Source organism: Saccoglossus kowalevskii, chromosome 5, assembly GCF_978046115.1.
Source record: "Saccoglossus kowalevskii chromosome 5, keSacKowa6.1, whole genome shotgun sequence".
NCBI lineage: Eukaryota > Metazoa > Hemichordata > Enteropneusta > Harrimaniidae > Saccoglossus > Saccoglossus kowalevskii.
This window is the reverse complement of record NC_140645.1, coordinates 21,667,573-21,689,001: the sequence shown is the minus strand read 5'-3', so window position 1 is coordinate 21,689,001 and position 21,429 is coordinate 21,667,573. Positions and strand designations below refer to the sequence as shown.

Sequence of the window (21,429 nt, the reverse complement as noted above, 5' to 3'; positions counted from 1 at the left end):
GTGTGAATGGAAACATGTCAGTGATTAAGCGAAGACAATGGACTAATACAGCTTCGTACTTCGACAATAAACACTTTCGCCCTATTTAATTGGGGTAATAGCGAGATTTTCTCAGTAGCATATTCGGCTGGAAGAAGCAATGATGTCAAACAGCAGAAATATTACGTCGTGGTTCCGTGTAGAACGCCCTGCTGGACCCCTGGTTGCGAGCGATAAACCCACCAGCAACGCGGTCACCGGTACCCCTGTCGGCAGTGGTACTAAACGTCTCCAAGATGATGTTACAACGAAAGGTGCAAAAAAATAAACTCTGGATTTGATGCACAATGGACAACAAAATATACGTGGCTGAGAGAAACATTCAATGACAAAGGTAAAAAAAGTATTTATTTGTAGCGTTTTACTTGGAAGCGTATTTTGACCTAGTTTAGTAAACTTTTGTATGGCTTCATTTTTTGCCGATCGTCGAAACATTTTTTTGGAAACGACTTTCTTTCTGGAAGTTCAAAAATTGTTGGCTACGATTTATCAAAATAACTAATACTAATATTGTGTTTTGAAATAGTTGGGTAAATTTTATCGTGGAAATTTTTTAGTTTAGCGACTTTTCAAAATGGCGGCAATTTGTTTATTTTCGTGTTGACCGTGACGATATTTTTTAAATACAAGTATTGATTGGCTCCTATTTCTTATCTTTTAGGAATGCTGTGTCACATATGTGGAAAATTCAACTTAAAAACATCCAGAAATAGTTCTTTGGAATGGAATTCTATGCCATGTATAAATATCACGAAATATGTTATCGATAAACACGCACACTCGGAGATGCACAAGAAGGCCATGTCATTAGAAGTGGGAAATCACGGCGTTCTCAAAAGCTGCAGATCACTGGGCTTCCATGAAAGTCCGAAGAATCAACATTACATAGAAATCACACAGCAGCAGATTCATTTAATCTTGTACATAAATTTGTTAAAAAATAAAGACACAATTTCATCCATGCAAGCCTGTCATTATTGTTTTCTTTATCTCCAGACATATGCTAATGATATGTAAATTATATGCAAATTATCCGCCACTCTGATACATTTTTCTGGGGAGAACACTGCACATGAACAAACATCACAATTTTCAATTACCACAAATACAAATTCAAATATAGACTTGGATACATTCTCTATAAATGGCGATAGCTGAGTTATCGCAAAATGAACAATTTTATTTATACACTCCCATGATACATTTTTGTATCTTATTTTATTAAAAAAACTAAAAAAAAAATAAACGATACTGTCTGCAAGTTTAGGGTGAGTAGAAGTCTCAGAATTTATACTGTAACTGGGCAAGACACAAGCTTAATATTTTAGGAATATACATGTACATGTACCAATCTGAACAAGAATCTAGGGTTAGGGTCTGTATAGTACAAGGATTTTGGTATATAAGTTTCAGAACAATTTTGGTTTGAAATATTGTTAAAATTATTCTCCAAATTGTGAAAACAAACTATAAATTGTTATTCTATACATGTGCCAATGCCAAAATTATAAAGTTTTTACACATCAACCCATGACTGAGATGAGCTCGCATACATTAAATTATACAATAAAACAGTGAAATGTTATCTATATTATAGCTCCAGTGAATGTGTTGCATGTGTAAATGTTAAAGTTTAAACATTTATTTTGGTGGGGGTGGGGTGGTGCTACCATCCAACTTAAATGATGGATGGTTGTCTCTACAAATATACCATGTATTTGTCATGCATAAATACATTTTATTCATCACCCTACCCCTTTCAACTTTCGTATCACCCCTAAAAATTAACAAATACCAAAAGCAAAATGTGTATCAGTGCAAGAGTCAACATAATCAATAATGAATTAATCAATACGAATGGAGTGTTACATTCCTTAGCTAGATAAAAAAACATACATGTTGCATTCATTCTTAGCATTTTTGCTAAATTTATTTTTTATATATTTTTGATATGTTTTAGTTCTGTAATTCTGTTTGGACATTATTCAATATTTCTTTGGTACATTCCAGATCACCCGGTTTTTAATACTACAATAAATTAAATGTCAGACACAGTTCCTCCCTCCTGTGTGTCAGATTATGCTTCAAAAACACATTAAAATTACGATTTACATTTATGATTAACGAGTTTATGAATTTTGAAGAATTACTGCAACGTGTACCAACAAAATGTACACGCGTTTTTATGTGACCGTAAGTGTATGCGTCAGCTGGCCCGTGTCCACCATTCTGACGTTGTGATTTTTTTTAGAATATCGTCTGCGAATATCAATTTCTGAATGAATATTTATACATACGGATAGGAAGACTTTTCAACTTCTTTTCTTTTTAACCAATTATCCGGATCGCTTGAAACTCCGGATATAATATGAACAGCAACGGTTCTACAACCTATCTGAATTGGAGAAGTACTTACCTCGCCTTGTCGTCAGCAGAGTCGTTGTTAGTAACACCCGAATCGACTTTCACGTCAACAGTCTCCATTTGCAATGCTAGTTTGTTCGGTATATGTTTTCTCATATTATCGTGAGCGTGGACGATGACGTCATCACGGAAAGCTGACACGTCTTTTGTTTTTTCACGAGTTTCGGCTTTTCTTTAACTTAAAAAAAAACAAGTATATGTAGATTACTTGAAAGAAGACAATGCAATATAATTTTTGTATTCTTTAGTCGCCGTACTCTCGAAAAATAAAGTATAAGCTTTTTCTTTATTTGACCTTTGACCGATGAAATTTTGTAGAATGAATACTGGATTTAAACGTCGACGCAAATATTTGTTTATAAATAAAATAACAAAAATATATTTTCTTTTGATTTATATGTACATAGTTCTTCAAAGTACCTTTATATTAAAAAACAAATATCGAAAATATTACCTTTGACTGTTGACCTTTGACCCACGGTTGTTGATTGTTTGAGGTTCACGGTTCATGTTTACATTGTGTGTGTATTTCTTTTGTACGATCACAACATTGTGATCTCATCCTTCTAAATATAAACTCGTCTATCACCTGAGGAGTATTTTTCATTGCAAGTTGCGAGGACTAACAAGTAGATGCTTTGACTCTCGTGGAATCAGCGCAGAAGTCTCAAGAAATTGGTAATGTTGAAGTTTTTAAATGTTCCTTGAATGAAAATCATCCAGCCGGCCTCAAATAATGACCGACGCGCTGCGACGCAAAGCAGCTGGGAGGCTAATCCTTTTAAATTTGGGCATTGTTCTTTGAGCATGGCTTTGGGCTTTTTTTCATTGATTCCAGTGACTGGATAGATTCCAAGAAAACAGGGGGAATGTGGAGTTCTCACATCGAAAAAAAAAAATAAACAAATTATAGAATATAATTTGAATAATGTCCAGATGTACTGTAAAATTAAAAATATGAGTTTAAAGTGCATTACAATTTCCGAACAAAACGTCGAAACACTAAGTCTATACTTGGTCAGAATGATTATCAATTTCAATGCACTTTGGTAGTTATGTCCTTAAAAACAATTAATGTAATAGATTAAGTATACTTGACAATTCCTGTTGTTTACATAACGCAATATTGAGTTTGTTTTACAGTAAATACTATGATAATGTTTTTTTGTTCTCCGAAAAACAAAATTCCTGATTTAAAATTGTTATGATATTGATGAATACAAAATTTCATGAAAGTCATTGACACACTGTGTTGTTGGACCCTGGAGAAATTTTCTCTGCTACAAAAATTTACCATTCTCATGGAAATTCACACAAATTTATTTCTTGCAAAAAATTACAAGCAGTTTATAAATAACAATTTGTTGATGACCTGTATATGAGAATTGGGTTGTGTAAGTTTAATACAAATAATAAAACAGAATTAATTATGATAAAAAAAAAATACTTTATTTTCACTTGGAATTAATTTTCTCTATTTTCGCTGAAGGAATAATTCAGTAAATCCAATGAATATCTCCTTTTTCCTATATTTTACATTCAACTCATCAGCAATCAGTGACAATAAATTACATACAAAACACCCAAAAGGTCTTTTCAGCGAAAATAAATTCAGGCTAAAATAAAGTATTTTACAGTACCCTAGATGGTATTAAAGTGGCTAAAATAAAATATAACTTATTCAGACCATAGACACATGCACCTATGATACATGTATTTATGAAAGTGTATGCACTACTAAACACACTAATACAGTAACCATAGAAATCATTTCATTTTTTCCTTCCTTTGTATTTTCAAGGTATACACACAAATACCAGTGCAAGGTTAACTTCCCCTTTTTAGTGATAAATAAATTAATAATTTATTTAAAATAAAATATTCTACTGTAATTGTAAAATATACTGGTACAGCTTATATTCTCCAAGATTAAAATGACTGTTAATAATAAACAATATGAACACAATAGAGCAGTTTTGAGATATATACAATTCCACTAATACAGCTGTATTATGCACTGGAGTTGTCTTGTTTATTTTCAATAGCATGGTTCACTATTAATGTCTATTTTAACTACTGTGAAATAACTTATTTTCACTGGAATTAATTTTCGCTGAAAAGACTTTTTGGGTATTTTGTATGAAATTTATTTTCACTGCTTTTTGGTGAGTTGAATGTAAAATATAGGAAAAAAGGTATATTCACTGGATTTCACTCCTTCAGCGAAAATAGCGAAAGTTAATTCCAAGCGAAAATGAAGTATTTTACAGTATTAAAAACCATTAGAAAAAAAAAATTAGAGGAAAACAATTTAAACATTTTGATGTGCTGAAAATTATGAAATTTTAATATATTGTACATTTTCCAGATTCTAAGCAATTTCAGACAAATTTTTGACGTTTGTCTCAAGATCATGATAAATCATATCTATTTATAGGAATGACCTCATAGCTCAGAATGCTGCTTTAACTTTAACTCTACAGTATGCCCTCTATAAAAAAAAATGACAGCATTGTTTGAAAAAGGTAATTTATAAGATTTAGGTCACTGATAAATATACTGTAAACTGCTCTGATTTCATGAGAGGCAAATTTTTGGAAGTTTTACGAGTCATTGAAAATCATTAAATTTTGTAGCTGTGAATATTTTCAACTTTCATGAAATTTTGTCTTCAGAAATGCCATAAAATCAATTAATAGCCAAATTACCTCAGTAGTGAAAATTAAGTGGTTTAACCTTTTCAACACCAGACTTTCTCACCCACATTGTTCTGCACTTTTTTCTTGTGTTCTTTAATATTTCTAGAAATGAATCCTAATTTTGGAGCCAACAGACAAAATTTGAGTCAATTTTCAGTTTTTATTAAAAAAAATTGGCTTTTTTTCTCCCAGTCTTCTGAAGGAAAATGCAGACTATAAATAAGACTATTTTGTGATGAAATGAGGGAACTGGTGGTGAAATTGTTATACCAGTAGTATAAACTTGCAATTTCCCAGTGAAGGGTGCATCTGCATGGATAAGTAGACAAAAGAGCATCTGTTGATACTGCAATGTTCAACCAACCATGAGACTTCATTGTATTCTAATGAGTGTTATCGTTACTAAATAATCATACACTGAACAATGAATCAATGGATAATGTTATTTTAAAACAAGTGTTACCACAGACTTCACACAACTGTAGAATACTGTAAACCACTTAATTTCAAGAAGGACATATTTTCATTAAATTTGTGAGTTTAAAATTTTTGTTAGCAGTGGACATTTTTCTGCAATCCTGGAGTGTGAGTGATTTTCACAAAATGTTGTCTTGACGAATGCCAATCATCAAATCTTGAACATTCCTGTCAGTGAAAATTAAGCCATTTACAGTATTTTGTTTTGAAAAAAGTTTTACCACAGGCCTTTCAATACTGTAGACTATTTGTGTTAAAAAATTAAGTAAAACTATTTTTGTCCCTAAATAGTTTGCATGTAATTTAAAACAACTACTCATGTCAAGCAAGACTTGATTTCCAGTCTATGTTCCTCCATGTACTCCAGTAGTTGTTGTATTTCAGTTTGTTATACTGCCCTCACCTGTATTTGTTTGAAGTTATGTTGTGGGTGCCCGAGGTAGAGCCACAGTAATACAATAACAGGGACTTGACTAATTTAATACAATTAAGTTGACATTGACACTGACCTTGTAATTGTATTTAGAATGACCACCTATGGAATTATACCGTATACGGTAATAGAAATATATAATTTTCTTTTTCTTCAGAACTGTGTTGAATTTCGTAACTGGTAACCATGGCAGCCAACACATCTTCTTCCTCCTCTTCTTCGGCGGGAATTTCGTTACCCGAAGCACTAAGGGCTAAATACACAGACAGCACAGCGGAGCAATATGAACACATCTTTATTTCTGGTCAAGGAACAAAAGCTGGTAAGTTAAATATTCATCTAATTCTCTCAATAACTGTAATAACATCCACAAAGTTATTGTGTGTAAATGTAAAATATTTGCTCTCACAGAAACGTATCTCCAATACAAGTGCATATAAACCAACAGTTAAATTTATTGTATCCTAGATTATTGAAATATGACTTTTTATGATCCTAATTTGATAATTTTTAGTACAATATGTTCATCCTAGTTATTTTCAAATTATTGTCTTATTAACGAAACAGAGGAACAATAAAGTTCATTATTATTATTTTAGACAAACCTCCATCATGTACCTGTAACACATTTGCTACTACTCTAAAGTACTTTATTTTCACTGGAGGGTGAATCAGTGAAAATAAAATCTACTGAAAATAATGTGTTCCCCTATATTTTATATTCAACTCTGCAAAAATTAGTGACAATAAATGTCATACAAAACAGCCAAGAAGTATTTTCAGCAAAAATTAATTCCAGCTAAAATAAAGTATTTAGAGTAATAAAGCATAAAAAGAAAATGAAAAGTGGCTGTCCAAAAACAATATTGAATTTAAAGAATGTTGGTTTCCTGTATCAACAAACATTTAGCTGATATATTATTTATGGTTATTTTGTTAATTACAGGAAATTTTCAATCAGGCTTGATATTTTTATCTACATGTCTAAAATATAAAGTGTTCACTTGAAATGAAAAGTGCAGTCAGCACACAGTGTTAAAATGCATTAATTATTTGCTCGTTTTTAATTTCACTATATTTGCTGATAAGTAAAATTCGCTAGATTAAAATCTCATGAACATGTAAAATAACAATAGAACTCATTGTTTCTCTCCAAGGTTCAAAGTGAAAATAAATGGTTTTACAGTATTAGACAAAGTTAAGAAACTGTGTTTCACTTAAGATAGAAACCTAGTCAGAATTTTTCATGAAGTTAATGTTTCATGGTACAATGAAATAGCATTATTTTGTGTGTTACAGTTATGCTTTTTGAGAAACGTGTCCTAATATTTCTTGAAAATTGCTATTTTTAGAACAATTCCATAAAGAAAAATTGCATTTTATGACACTTTTTAAAACCTAGATTTTTTAAATAATTCAGAACAACAAAAAGTACTCCATCATTAACAATATATGATTTTTCAGCCTACAATGTATGTCACCAGGCTAGATTATGAGATATTGCATAATATCTCTGCCATAGGAACCTATGGTAAAAGTGTTATAATAAAACCATAATTTTCTCGAAAAAAAGGGTGGTGACCCCCAACTTTTTTTTTAGGTCAATATCCTTATATTGCCTTGGAGTACAGTTTATTGCAAAATGAATAAATTCTGGGTTTTTTAATTTATGAGTAGGCTTCTACCTTAAATGCTGGTAATTTTCATGACTTAATGTTGTTATGGCTTCTGTGACGACAAAATATTTGCAGAAGATGCTGACACTCCATGACCAGGACTCCAGAGAATTTCCCTGTTAATCATTTCTTGCTTCTTAAAGCTCAAAATATTAGCTTTATTTTCAGCTCCAGGTTCTCTCTTCATTCCAACATGTCTGACACTCAATGACTGTGGTATAAGCACTGCAGGGAATGCTGGGGAAATAGAACAGTTATGTACCGGGGTAAAAGAGTTGGATCTGACATTGAACAACCTGCACTGCTGGAAAGAGGTACGTCATCTAGTACTTATGGAGGTTTGAGTCAAATTAAAGATTATATGTCATCTGGCTTTCATTATTGTGGATTCATGCCATTAGGATACCGAAAATGAAAAAAAAAGTTTTTATTTGATTTGCATTTTTGCACTGGTTTTCAGGAGGAAATTTTTTAGTATCTTCAAATTTTGCTTGGAGACATAGGATGAAATATATTAATATTGATATGAATCATAATATTGTTTCATTTAGTGAGTTTCTCGTTTTCCATTATATATGGCTTGAAGTAATTTGTGACAGTATACATACAAAAAGCAGAATGTAGTATTTTTAGTGTGCATTTACACAGTCAGCACTGATGAGAAACAGCCATGCTATTATGTCCTTGGTTGTAAGAGCAATTACTGTATGTCTTTTTTAGCTGGAATGTTATTTAAGCCAATTTAGCTAATATGTCATCCCGCTAATTTAAGATCTTGCTAATTTAGTATATAATTTAGTATATTGAGTATATTCAAGTATAACAATGAGATTGTTGACACTTAAGTGATAAATTAAAATTAATGAGTAGTGTTAACTCCTCTAAAATGGTATGTTGCTATTTTAACATGTTTTTATAGTATATTCACACAGTCAGTACTCATAAGAAACACACTATTATGTCCTTGGTTGTATATTTACAAAGATCCATTATATTCGTTTTCAGGTTTTTTCCATCATATCTCAACTCCCCGATCTCGAATTCCTGAACCTCAGTTCCAATCCTCTAACACATTCCATTCCTTCTGATCTTCTGGACTCTGTTTCCTTAGCAACCATCAAAAGATTAGTTCTGAACAACACACATGCACCATGGGACGCAGTTCATCAGTTGCTAAGCAACATGCCTAGGTAGGTAAATGGTTTAGTTACCACATATATTCAACCATTTTTTTGTAATTTTGTTTTCAATCATGTTTTTTTTTTGCAGCAATAATTTTTAAAATTATAATGAAAATTTCACAATATAGTTTTTGAATTTCGATGACTGATTGCATTGTGGGTAATTTAATTGTAAAGCAGTTGAACCTATACAATTATAAAATAATCGAGAGACTGTCAAATATTTAAACTACTACATGGAAAATGCCTTCCAAAATTATATTTTTCAAAAATGTACAAGCCCCTATCCTCCACGTTGCTAAGATGCGCACCACTGTACCACAACACAAACTTAACTTTGAAGTAATCCTTAACAACCAAATTTATATATGTTACACCCAGGGCTAATCTTGTTGCACTGTTCAGGGGAATCGCAACAACCATCCCAAAGTACCGTTTTCTGAGAGTTTTCGATCTTTGTTTTCATCGTAATGGTTGCCATGCAGTGAAAAAGCCAGGATGTCTGCCCCCGAGAATAGTTCAGTTTGCATTTGAGTACCTTCAAATCATGTAAATTTTCACTTTGCGTTGCCTGTTTTTTGTATCACTTGTAAAATGTTTTACCTTCACCCATGTTCGTTTCTAGGCAATGTTACACATATTTTTTTATTGTGATTTTGATGCACGCAATACAAAATTTGCTTTTACATATGTATCCCTACCTCTCAAATCAAATGACAAATGACGCTTCATGTGAGTTTTATTGATGATGCCCCATTTACATCAACCTGTATTACTTCTTTGCAGCCTAGAGGAGGTGTTGCTTAGTCTGAATGACTTTGTGACAGTCTCTTCTCCTGATAACCCATATACCAGCATCAAAATGTGCCAGTTCAACAGCAATGGTGTTACAGACTTCGCTGAAGTTTGCAAACTTGGGAAAATGTTCCCCATGATGGAAAATCTTTACTTGGCAGAGAACAAATTTTCCGACCTGTCAGGTGAGGTTGCGGAATGCTTCCCGCAGTTGAAATCACTAAGCATAAGGGATAACGCAATTGACAGTTGGGAAAGCATAGATAAATTAAAAGAATTTCCACATTTGTGTGATGTACGGATGAAAGGGTTGCCGTTAGCAAAAACCATTCTGGAAAATGAGAGGCGCCCTCTATTGGTGGCTAGACTGCCTAAGATTGTTCGGTTGAATGGCAGCCCTATTCTGGATGAGGAAAGAGAAGATGCTGAAAGAATGCTAATTAGATATTACATGGATAAATCACATGACCAGCAGCCAAAAAGGTAGGTCAGGTGATACTCAATCAGGCTTGATATTTTGATAGACAATGCCCTTATGAATGGCTGACCATGGTTTATGGTTGGCAAAGTTCATTAAAGAAATACAATGGTCAATGTCAGTGCACGACCATAGGGACCAGAGTCACTAGCATGCTTACTGACCAGAGTCATTCTCTGAACTTCCATGCTTACTGACCAGAGTCAACCTCTGAACTGCCATGCGTACTGACCAGAGTCATCCCCTGAACTACCATGCTTACTGATTAGTCACCCTCTGAACTACCATGCTTACTGACCAGACTCTACCTCCGAACTACCATGCTTACTGACCAGAGTCAACCTCTGAACTACCATGCTTACTGACCAGAGTCAACCTCTGAACTACCATGCTTACTGACCAGAGTCAACCTCTGAACTGCCATGCGTACTAACCAGAGTCATCCCCTGAACTACCATGCTTACTGATCAGTCACCCTCTGAACTACCATGCTTACTGACCAGACTCTACCTCCGAACTACCATGTTTACTGACCAGAGTCAACCTCTGAACTACCATGCTTACTGACCAGAGTCAACCTCTGAACTACCATGCTTACTGACCAGAGTCAACCTCTGAACTGCCATGCGTACTGACCAGAGTCATCCCCTGAACTACCATGCTTACTGATCAGTCACCCTCTGAACTACCATGCTTACTGACCAGACTCTACCTCCGAACTACCATGCTTACTGACCAGAGTCAACCTCTGAACTACCATGCTTACTGACCAGAGTCAACCTCTGAACTACCATGCTTACTGACCAGAGTCAACCTCTGAACTACCATGCTTACTGACCAGAGTCAACCTCCGAACTACCATGCTTACTGACCAGAGTCAACCTCCGAACTACCATGCTTACTGACCAGAGTCAACCTCTGAACTACCATGCTTACTGACCAGAGTCAACCTCTGAACTACCATGCTTACTGACCAGAGTCAACCTCTGAACTACCATACTTACTGACCAGAGTCAACCTCTGAACTTCCATGCTTACTGACCAGAGTCATCCTCTGAACTTCCATGCTTACTGACCAGAGTCATCCTCTGAACTTCCATGCTTACTGACACGAGTCAACATCTGAACTTCCATGCTTACTGATCAGTCACCCTCTGAAATACCATGCTTACTGACCAATGTCAACCTCTGAACTACCATGCTTACTGACCAGAGTCCACCTCTAAACTACCATGCTTACTGACCAGAGTCAACCACTGAACTACCATGCTTACTGACCAGAGTCAACCTCTAAACTACCATGCTTACTGACCAGAGTCAACCTCTGAACTACCATGCTTACTGACCAGAGTCAACCTCTGAACTACCATGCTTACTGACCAGAGTCAACCTCTGAACTACCATGCTTACTGACCAGAGTCAACCTCAACTACCATACTTACTAAGTATGGTAGTTCAGAGGTTGACTACCATGCTTACTGACACAAGTCAACATCTGAACTACCATGCTTACTGACACGAGTCAACATCTGAACTACCATGCTTACTGACACGAGTCAACCTCTGAACTGCCATGCTTACTCACCAGAGTCAACCTCTGGACTACCACCATTGTATGTGAACTTTTGTGTCTATTTCTTGATGCAATCTCAACCTTTCACAGTAAAACCGTTTTTAATCCTGCAGATACCATGAGCTGGTGGACATCTATGGAAAACTTGATCCTCTGGCTGAAGTTGACCTCTCCCCACCAGAAGTGGCTCAGTGCTTGGTCAAATTTAGGGATGAACAAAAACTAATGAACATCAATCTCACCCAAACGGTATCAGAGTTGAAAAAACACTTAAGAGACTTTGTTGGTCTTCCACCGTCTAAGTTCCTGCTTGATTATTTGGATCCCGAATGTCCACAAGGGTCGACGGAGATGAAATCCAACAACAGACGTTTATATGCATATAAAATGAAGGATGGGGACGAGATACATATTTTTAAAAAAGGTTTCTTTCTAGAATAGAAGCATAAACTTTTTCACCACCAGTTCCATATTTCCATCACAAATTCACAAAATAGTCCTGTTTATAGTCTGTACTTTTCTTTAGAAGATTGGGACAAAAATGGCCAAATTTTTTTAATGAAACTGAAAAGTGACTAAAATTTAGTTCTTTTACTGCAACATTAAAGTTCATTTTCAGAAATATTAAAGAATATAAGAAAGAAGTGCAGAAAAGTTTAGGCGAGAAAGTCTGGTGGTGAATAGGTTACGAAAGGTTTTACAATTCATCATTACTATGTTGTACCCTATCGTAGACGTGTGGTTTGTACACTCTGTTTCATACATTCAATCATATGAAAAGGATTATGTTTGTCTTAGGTTTTAGAACAGTTTGAGCTGAATTCCAAATTTGTCACTACTGAGCATGTTACTGCACATATGTTCAATGCATTATGGGAGAGAAATTCCAAATTTGCACTACTGAGCATGTTACTGCACATATTTGCAATGCATCATGGGAGAGAAATTCAATTTGTCAATTTTTTGAAATGTTTCAAAATGTTGGAATTCATTTTAATAATAATGACTTTTTTACCCCATGTCTTCTACCGAAATTTTATGATACAAACCTGTGTAAATTCCCCGTTTTGACTATTTTCTGTTTATTCTGACCATAGACATTCCTGCAGTAATTATGTAAACATATGCACTTCTATCAAAGCAAATACTGTATTTTAACCTGTCATTGGCCTGCTAGTACTGTAAATGCATTAATTATTCACTGTGTTTTAATTTCGATGAGTAAAATCTGCTAAATTAAATCTACGTGAAAATGTAAAAGGACAATAAAACTCATTGTCTCCTTGACAAATTTGTGAAATTAACACAGTGAATATGCTCAAAACATCAAAATAGTGAAAATAAATGGTTTCACAGTATGCTAGTATTGTTCTGTTACATATTAGGCAAATCAAATTTATTTGCATAAATATAATTTATTTTGGTTTTGTCAGTTCTTGGATTTAAATAAATCTAAATATTCAGTCCCTTTACAGCCAATATAAACAGTAATATACCCAAAAAAAAGTGAACAGAACTACTAAAATGAACTTTCCCAAAATAAATAATTCCACCATTTTCTTTGTAATAATAACCATCTATTTTGATCTTTTGTTCCCCAGTCTAATTTCTCTTCCAGATCTACAAACATTTTTTCTATCAATCTTAGCCAGTTGCCTGAATGTGTAAATGGTAAATTTGTGATAGATCGAGATTGATGGGGTGAAAAAAGATGGTAGGTCTGAAAGTGAGAGTACCGGTAGTCAAAGTAAACTTTTGTCACATTTCACTAAGTAAACCTCTATTAATATTTCCATATTTTTTTCAAATATTTTCATCAAGATCTGTAGCCAATGAGAATATTTGTCCATTTGGTTCAAAATTTGCAAAGATATAATAGAAAAGTACATAATAGTGTGAAAAATGGTGCATCAACATTTTTTTGGAAAATATTAGATTAAAGCATTAATATTAAGATAATACTTTATACCAGAAAATTGTGGTATATATCGGTAATGTGTCAAGGATTTTGTAAGAGAAACTACAAACATTTAGAACATTCATGCAATTTAGTTTTAGAAAGTCTGTATTCATTCATTTTTGTTATGCTCATGCATGAAGGACTGATTTATAGGCCAGTGTTAAATACCATTCTTCTTAGACCAGGAAAAAAAAAAAAATCTCTGTTTCTCGTTTCATGGAAATGATTAGTTATTTATTTTTTTAAATACTGAACTAAAATGGGGGAAATTTGAGACAAGTGCAAGTGCAAGCGCATTGTGGAATGCTTTACAAGAAAAACAAACGTCCGAGGCGCATACATGTAGTTCAAAATGATGTGCGCAAAAACGAGAAACAGATATTTTTTTTCTCAGCCTTACATGCAAATGAAGTTTCTCCAAAACTGTATCAGTTTATAGTGGATAACTCTTCGTCACAGGCTTCGGTCTCTAAATCTTACAATTGTATTTATTTCATAGCTGCCTCATTCAATCACACCTATTTTAATATATAGTATATTTAAATAATAAAGAAAGAAAAAAAATTCTAAAAAATGTGTAGAATTTTAAATAATTTAATTGAATCATAGATTCAAGCTGCTGTATTTTTTTGGACACAGCCTTTGCTTGAAAAATTATGAAAGTCATATTTTTGCCCCAGACCCCTCATGTAATTTTATGTTGTATGTGATACTCTGTTTTGTTTTATTTTGTCAGAAAGTTATTTAGATGAATTCTGTTATGACCCCCCTCCCTCCCAAAAATGACATAAAATCAATAGTGAGATATTTACTTTCTAGATTTATTGATTTTTACTGTTAACTTTTGTCAATTGTTCGGTCTAAAACTACCATTAAGTTTTATTTTATTGTAATAGTAATGTGACTTGTTATCAAAATGGCGCCCTCTACAGTTAAACTTAAAAATACAGATGTCTTGTTTTATCCCTGCCTTGGCATACTTTTCACTTGTAGATGATTTCATTTTTTTTTTTTTTTTTTTTTACAGATGATATATTTGAACTTTAGGAATATTTACAGATTACTGCTAGATTGGTTGGTGTGAATAAAAATGAGAATAAAGCCACTTGTCTTGTGTCATTAGTGTTAGACTAGTCTATATGATCAGTACATGCAAGCCAGAATATGGGCATTATTGACTCGTGTTAGAGAGACTTTGCGGTTAATACGTGTGAGTGACAGTGCATCTATTCTACTGATATTTCAAGAACCAATCATCAGATTTCAATAAAACTTAGTACATATAATGCTCAGACCAGATAACTTTTTGGTTGAAATCTTGCATATTAATTACATTATTTGCATATTAATTAGCCAATATTTAGCTTTTCTCAACCACTCATCAGTTTTCAATGAAACTTGGATAAGCCATAAACATGGGTTTGTATGACCTCATTAATTTGCCAAAGTAATATCTGCAGATATGGACATATTATATTGAAGGCATTTGACAAGTCTATACACGGTTATGTGGCCTCATTGGAAGGAAAATGAGAAGTACTTCAATGATTTTGCATGTAATAAATACACTTTTTGCTTCATGTTTTAATATAGTAAATACAGTATTCATATTTGTACTTCATGCCTACAATACAAATCAAAGAAAGCTTAGAAAGAACTCCCGTGTGCTGAGAGTTTTGGAGACATTAAAAATTAATTCAAAATTACTTATACAGTACTTGAGATATTGATGGAATAGCTGAAAACTAATTATGCAAATAAGGTAACTAATATGAACAGATTTAAGTGTAAAACTAATAATGTCTGCACAATGTACCAAGTTTCATTGAAATGTGATAAGAACCAAAAAAATATTAATTATTATGCTAATTAGAGAATTAATATGAACAGATTTTAACCCAAAATTAATCAGACTGTCTATTGTCCTAGAGCATTTATGTATCAAGTTTTATTCAAATGTGATGATCAATACTTGAGATATCAGTATTAATTATGTTAATTAGATGATTAAGAAGCATAAATATTTACCAAAAACTAATATGGTGCATAGTCTTACGTTCATTGAAATGTGATGGGTACTTTTTAAAAGTTCTATTGAAATCCAATGAGTGGTTTTTAGACATTATAGAACAGCAAAAAATTAACTAATTATGCAAATTAGGTAATTAAAAAGCACAATTATTTATCCCAAAATTAATCAGGTCTCTGCATAGTCCGAGAATATCTATGTCGCAAGTCTCATTGAAATGTGATTAGTACTTGAGATATCAGGTGAAAAGCTGAAAATTAACTAATTATGCTAATAAGGTGATTAATATGCACAAATATTTACCCAAAAACTAATTAGATCTCTGCACAGTCCTCAAGTAACTATGTACCAAGTTTCATTGAAACGTGATGATTACTACTTGAAATATCAAAAGCTGAAAATTAATTAATTATGCAAATTAGGTAATTAATATGTACTGATATTACCCTAAAAACTATCAGGTATGTGCAGTGTCATATGTACCTATGTACCAAGTTTTATTGAAATGTTGAGATATCAGTGGAAAAGCCGAAAATTGATTAATCATTATGTAAATTAGGTAATTAATAATATTAACAGATTTTTACCCAAAACTAATCAAATCTGCGCATTAGTTCAGAGCATCCATGTGCCAAGTTTCATTGAAATCCAATGAGTGGTTCTTCAAAAATCAGTGGAACAGTCATAGAACAGCTTAAAATCAGTTAATTATCATGCAAATTAGGTAAATAATATTCATAGATAGTTACCCAAAACTAATCAAATCTGCGCACTAGTTCAGAGCATTCATGTGCCAAATTTCATCAAAATCCAATGAGTGGTTCTTCAGATATCAGTGGAACAGTCTTGGAACAGCTAAAAATCAGCTAATTATCATGCAAATTAGGTACTTAATATTCATAGATTTTTACCAAAACCTAATTAACTCTGCGCATCTATGTACCAAGTTTCACCAAAATTTGATTAGTGGTTCTTGAGATAACGGTGGAACAAAAAAGTGACATACATACATACATACATACAGACAGGGTAACTGCAAAGACTCCCTTTTGTGCTTCGCACACGGGAGTAAAAAACACAGGAGTTCTAAACTTACTTTTTTTCTGCTTAAAATTGGTTTTTGGTTCTTTCATTACTATTTTGGGCAGAAGCCCCTAAAACAAGGTGCGACTCGCACGTTTCAAATTGACCAGAAAAACATTTTTTTTTATCTTATTAATTTTTAGTCTTCAGACACTGTCCGAAAACGGGAACTTATGGATAGATATCTGCACACGTGTCAGACATGCCTGGACAGATTACATTCAAACATATTATACATATGCGCATCAAGATGACCAAATATTAACCATTTTTGTGCTAAAAAATCATTGAAATAAAGTATTTCTGGCATTCCAGACCAGATCTTTTCTGTTTACTGATGGATTTTGTTCAAACTTGGTACATATATTGTACATTATGGGACCTTTGTTTTTTCAGATCAGATTCAAAATGGCCGACTAGTGGTAATTTTGTTTCAATGAATGCAATTCTAGTGCAATATCTCACATCTTTGACAGATTATGTTCAAATTTTATATATTCATTATACATGTCATAGATATATCGGTACAGATGTATTGGCTTAACGACCTGACTCAAAATGGCAGACCGGTGACCATTTTGATTTCATCAATGGTGTTGCAGAGGAAAATATCTCTGAATATGGACAAATACTTCCCGAAATTTTTATTAGAGATGCCGATAACAGACAAAAAAGGAAATTTCCTTGTCTATTATAAAAAGTACATGTGCCTTTATTAAGAGACTTATTTTGACCAACATGCCTGAAAATAAACAAAAAAACCTTGCATGCGAGAACAATGGTTGTGAACTAGGTTTTTATTCAGTATAATTGCAAGGAAAAAATTTGACAATTGGGAACACAAGATAAAACATTCGGTACCTACTAGTCACAGAAATTCACAAGTATAATCATGGTAGAAAAATGAGACTTAAAACAATACCAATAATTGTACAAAAACAAATAATTAAATACCTTCCTGAAATAATTTTATTTTGCACCATGCAGGCCACACTGTTACACGTCAAGAAACAGTGCAACGTACACCAAATCAGCTCAAATTACCTAAAATATAGCTTGTATACCCCCAATTCCCTAAATGGAATGGTCCATGAGCTTCTTCAATGTTTGGGATGAACTATTTTATTTGAAGGAAAGTTAAAATTAAAAATGTGATGTTCACTCAATGAAAATACATGTCTAATAATAAACCAGAGATCAATATTCTTGTTAGTCTAAATAAAAAAGAGAATCTCAAAACATAAAGGATAGCCGAACAAGTATTTCTACTATAAAGCCACCTAAGTTACCAAAGAAAATTCGTGGCAGACTGCCCACATGACTACGCCACTCAACATACCCGAATCTACACCGGCACATTAATTTTGATTGAAATTAAAAATAAAAGTACAGTAACTGGCCGAAGGGCATATCAGAAATAAAACTTATTTTAAAAACAGGACACAAAAGGCAGCCACAGACACCATTTTACTGAATATATTCCAACCTAGACTCACTCAAACCGGGCTTTGTACACCAAATCACTTAATTTGTTTACATTTTATTAAAATCTGCTATAATTTGTTTCTCACATGAAAGATCTAGTTATTTAATCACACCATGGCGAATACCAACATAACAGACTAAACCCAAGGAACTCTGCAAAACATTAAAATCATCAAAAAGTTTGTGAACATCCTATATATCTTTAATTTGATTATTAATTTTACAATATACATGAGAAATCGTGTCCATCTGGTGAAAATGATACATACAATGAACTAAAGGGTCAAACATTTTAAATCATGGGTGGTGGACTGAAAGAGCGACTTGCGAAATATTTGTTTTGCAGTTTCTTGTTCGAATATTTAAATTGTTTTGAATCCTGCAACACTTTGTGCATGCAATCTCTTTCTGCGTCAAGCTCGCAAGTGCATTTTTTTTTTTAACAAATCTTTCAGCCACCCCCCAATAATCTTGAATGGTCAACCCCTGAATATCAGTATTTGCAAGAGCCAGAAAAGATGGAGTACACTATCAAACCACTCAAGTCAACAGAATTGCTGCTGATCACATGACTGGACCACCTAAGTTACTGAAAATGTGAAAAACATTTTTAGCTTCGTTGGCAATCTATGAACCACAAAAATGAAAAGATACTTTCCTTAAAATATGGCACGTTTTTATCAGCTTACAGACATGTACAAACGAAATCTTAACTGGCTCTAACAAACAAAATGTCACTGTGATTAATATTGCTTTAGTAAACCTTCAATTATTTCTTTATATTTTTTTTCTCATTTTCTTTTTTAATTTCAAAAAGCAGATTTCTATAATTTGCATAAAGCAGACATCTAAAACTGCTGGGAAAAAAAATAAAAAGTTCAAAAGCAAAATAATGATGTACAACTTGACAAGGTCAGCTCATTTATTTACATTGGTGAAAATGACTGAATGTACCCATGTGTATCTCAAACTCGCTGCAAGGGGACCATTCCCAAGCCGACTATACAACAATGCAAGCAGCATAATACAGTTGGTGGGCAACTGTATTACGTCATCATAGCCATGCACAAAAGCTGGGGGAAAAACTTGGTTCTAATAATGCAGAACTGTATATTTTGCAGTAAATGAACTCAACGATGTTTTTGTGCTGTTACATAATTAAGTAAATGCTATATACAAAACATTGTCGCAGTATACAGGCTGCAATCAGTCAAACAAAGGTGCATGAAAGAATTTAGCGCCATATATATTTAGTCGACTGGTAGAAAAGCAGTGATATAACAGGAAGCCAAACTAGGGGTCAAATCGGGTAAGTGGAAGCGGTAAATCTACCATGAGAAAGTCCCTGAAAGTATTTTCGAAAGCGTAGTTTCAGATTCGTCACAGACATGGATACATTCAGCCATTAATAGAATAGTTACAATGTATGCTTATGCAACAATAAAATCTGTTAATTTGTTACAAACTGGTTGTGCTAAAAAAAACTAAATTAATGTCATTTGTTATTATGATTATAAATTGCAACCTAAGTAAAGTTAAAAACTCCGATAGAGTACTGTTACACGTCTTGACACTGTGCACAAAGCTTACCACATTGCAAGATGCCGAGAGTAATATATACTTCATTTTTTACAATATTTTCAGTTCTGAAGCAAATTGGTAAAACCATTTATTTGTTTCAAAGAAATTAGTGCATAATTCAACAGCTTGTTGGGTCCTAGCAAGTAATAAGAAGAGACTCTTGCAAAACTACAAAGCCTAATAATCAGAGCATACAACTGATGGGTGTATGTGGAGGCAATTAAGATTTGTTATTATAACTTTACTTTTTTTTCTCTACTTAAAAAAAAAAAAATATACAGAGACATGGGTCAGTAATAAGTTACAAATTAGCAATCAAAATATTCTGCTGCCATGGCGACAAATTAACATTGCCATGGCAACTAATTCAAATAACCCAATGTCAATCAATGGACCGTATGAAAAAAAAAATTAAAACATTTCATTCACATTTTTTAAGGAGCTGGTCAAGTTTCCAAATGCCCCCCCCCCCAGTCAACGTCATTGTACAAGTAAACTACATTTGCATATGAATAAAAAACCCTTACAATGCCCATTTCACTCAGAAAGATTCAAGATGGTATGTAAATTTCTTCGTTATTAGGATGAATCCATTGCAGTCATAAAGTGAAGGACGAAGAGGGCACAATGGGAAATGAGCCCTGCAGACACTCAAAATCTTTGTATGGTTTGCGGCCTTTCAATCACACTGAAATTCCTCCTGCGATAACTGATAGATGTTAGTAACAAGATCGGAGTAATTTGAGTGCGAGCTTCGTTGGAATGTTCTGCAGGACGTCTTTTGAATTAGTAGTATGTTTCTCGTTCTACAAAGCCTCCAGGGTTACGTCTAAGAATGTAGCGACGACATTCGTCATATACAAAAATGAGAATACTAAATGGAATGGGACACAGCCACCACAAGAATCTGTTGAATGAAAGTAAAATTTGTTTCAATTATAGAACACAAAAATATATAAAATATTCAAAATCTGTATGGCACAATGCAACAGATGGATTAGCAAATTTACACAAACATGAAATGGTAAATTTTTGGTTCTCAATTGTTTAAAAAGAGTGCGTGTGGCTTCTCTTAGGGTAGATCGTCAACAGTCCCTCTGGTTTAATGGTTCTTTTCCAAATAAATGATTTAATCAAACGCCATAATGCATTTGCCAAATGCCAGACCATTCTTGGGATGTACCAACAAAAAATTGTAAAAGGTTCTCCAAACATTTCACTCAATAAAACTAAAGTCGTGATTAAATATTGTACCCCTCTCACAAGCTATAAGAGTTTCTCTACAATGGCAAGTGATGGCGTGTAACGGCCCTTAGTCCCTCAGGCCTGCTTGACATGCCTTTGGTATTTCATTTGAATAAATCATTTTAGTTGGAAATAAAACAATTAGGTCAGAGGGGCTGTTGACAGTCAATTATTAGAAATGCGGCTTGTAATACAGATTTCGCAGTACTATTGCAGTCAAGTAAAACACCATAAAATCGACTTCCGAGAAAGTAGTGTATTGCCTTCAATG

General features: G+C 33.5%; 3 protein-coding genes across 6 annotated transcripts in view; 1 reads left to right on the top strand and 2 right to left on the bottom strand.

Annotated features, from left to right (window-relative positions):
* LOC100371120 (prenylated Rab acceptor protein 1-like) overlaps positions 1-2,542 on the bottom strand; it is a 34,167-nt gene extending 31,625 nt beyond the window's left edge. For 2 of the 3 annotated variants that reach the window (XM_085499226.1, XM_085499227.1), the window contains exon 1: positions 2,456-2,540. In XM_085499226.1, coding sequence (XP_085355352.1) covers positions 2,456-2,523 — 68 coding nt within the window. In that variant the 5' untranslated portion in view covers positions 2,524-2,540. Of the gene's footprint in view, positions 1-2,455 lie in introns of all 3 variants that reach the window. The other variant, XM_078011428.2, reaches the window with a different exon arrangement.
* A 405-nt stretch (positions 2,543-2,947) lies between these two features.
* LOC100370968 (tubulin-specific chaperone cofactor E-like protein) lies at positions 2,948-14,836 on the top strand. Its single transcript, XM_085499225.1, has 8 exons — positions 2,948-3,141; positions 6,230-6,394; positions 7,917-8,062; positions 8,754-8,938; positions 9,716-10,207; positions 11,889-12,199; positions 13,377-13,489; positions 14,763-14,836. The coding sequence occupies exons 2-7, from the start codon at positions 6,259-6,261 to the stop codon at positions 13,379-13,381; spliced, it is 1,275 nt and encodes a 424-aa protein (XP_085355351.1). The 5' UTR covers positions 2,948-3,141; positions 6,230-6,258; the 3' UTR covers positions 13,382-13,489; positions 14,763-14,836.
* Positions 14,837-19,830: 4,994 nt separating this feature from the next.
* The window catches only part of LOC100370816 (sodium/potassium-transporting ATPase subunit alpha-3), a 65,740-nt gene continuing 64,141 nt past the window's right edge, over positions 19,831-21,429 (bottom strand). For both annotated transcript variants that reach the window (XM_006819663.3, XM_085499224.1), the window contains exon 19: positions 19,831-20,820. In XM_006819663.3, coding sequence (XP_006819726.2) covers positions 20,700-20,820 — 121 coding nt within the window. In that variant the 3' untranslated portion in view covers positions 19,831-20,699. The remainder of the gene's footprint in view (positions 20,821-21,429) is intronic.

Bases quoted from the DNA above. Each gene is read 5' to 3' on its own strand.
- LOC100370968 (XM_085499225.1), top strand. From the start codon at position 6,259: ATGGCAGCCAACACATCTTCTTCCTCCTCTTCTTCGGCGGGAATTTCG. The intron at 6,395-7,916 runs GTAAGTTAAATA...CTTTATTTTCAG, and splicing joins TGGTCAAGGAACAAAAGCTG to CTCCAGGTTCTCTCTTCATT. The intron at 8,063-8,753 runs GTACGTCATCTA...ATTCGTTTTCAG, and splicing joins ACCTGCACTGCTGGAAAGAG to GTTTTTTCCATCATATCTCA.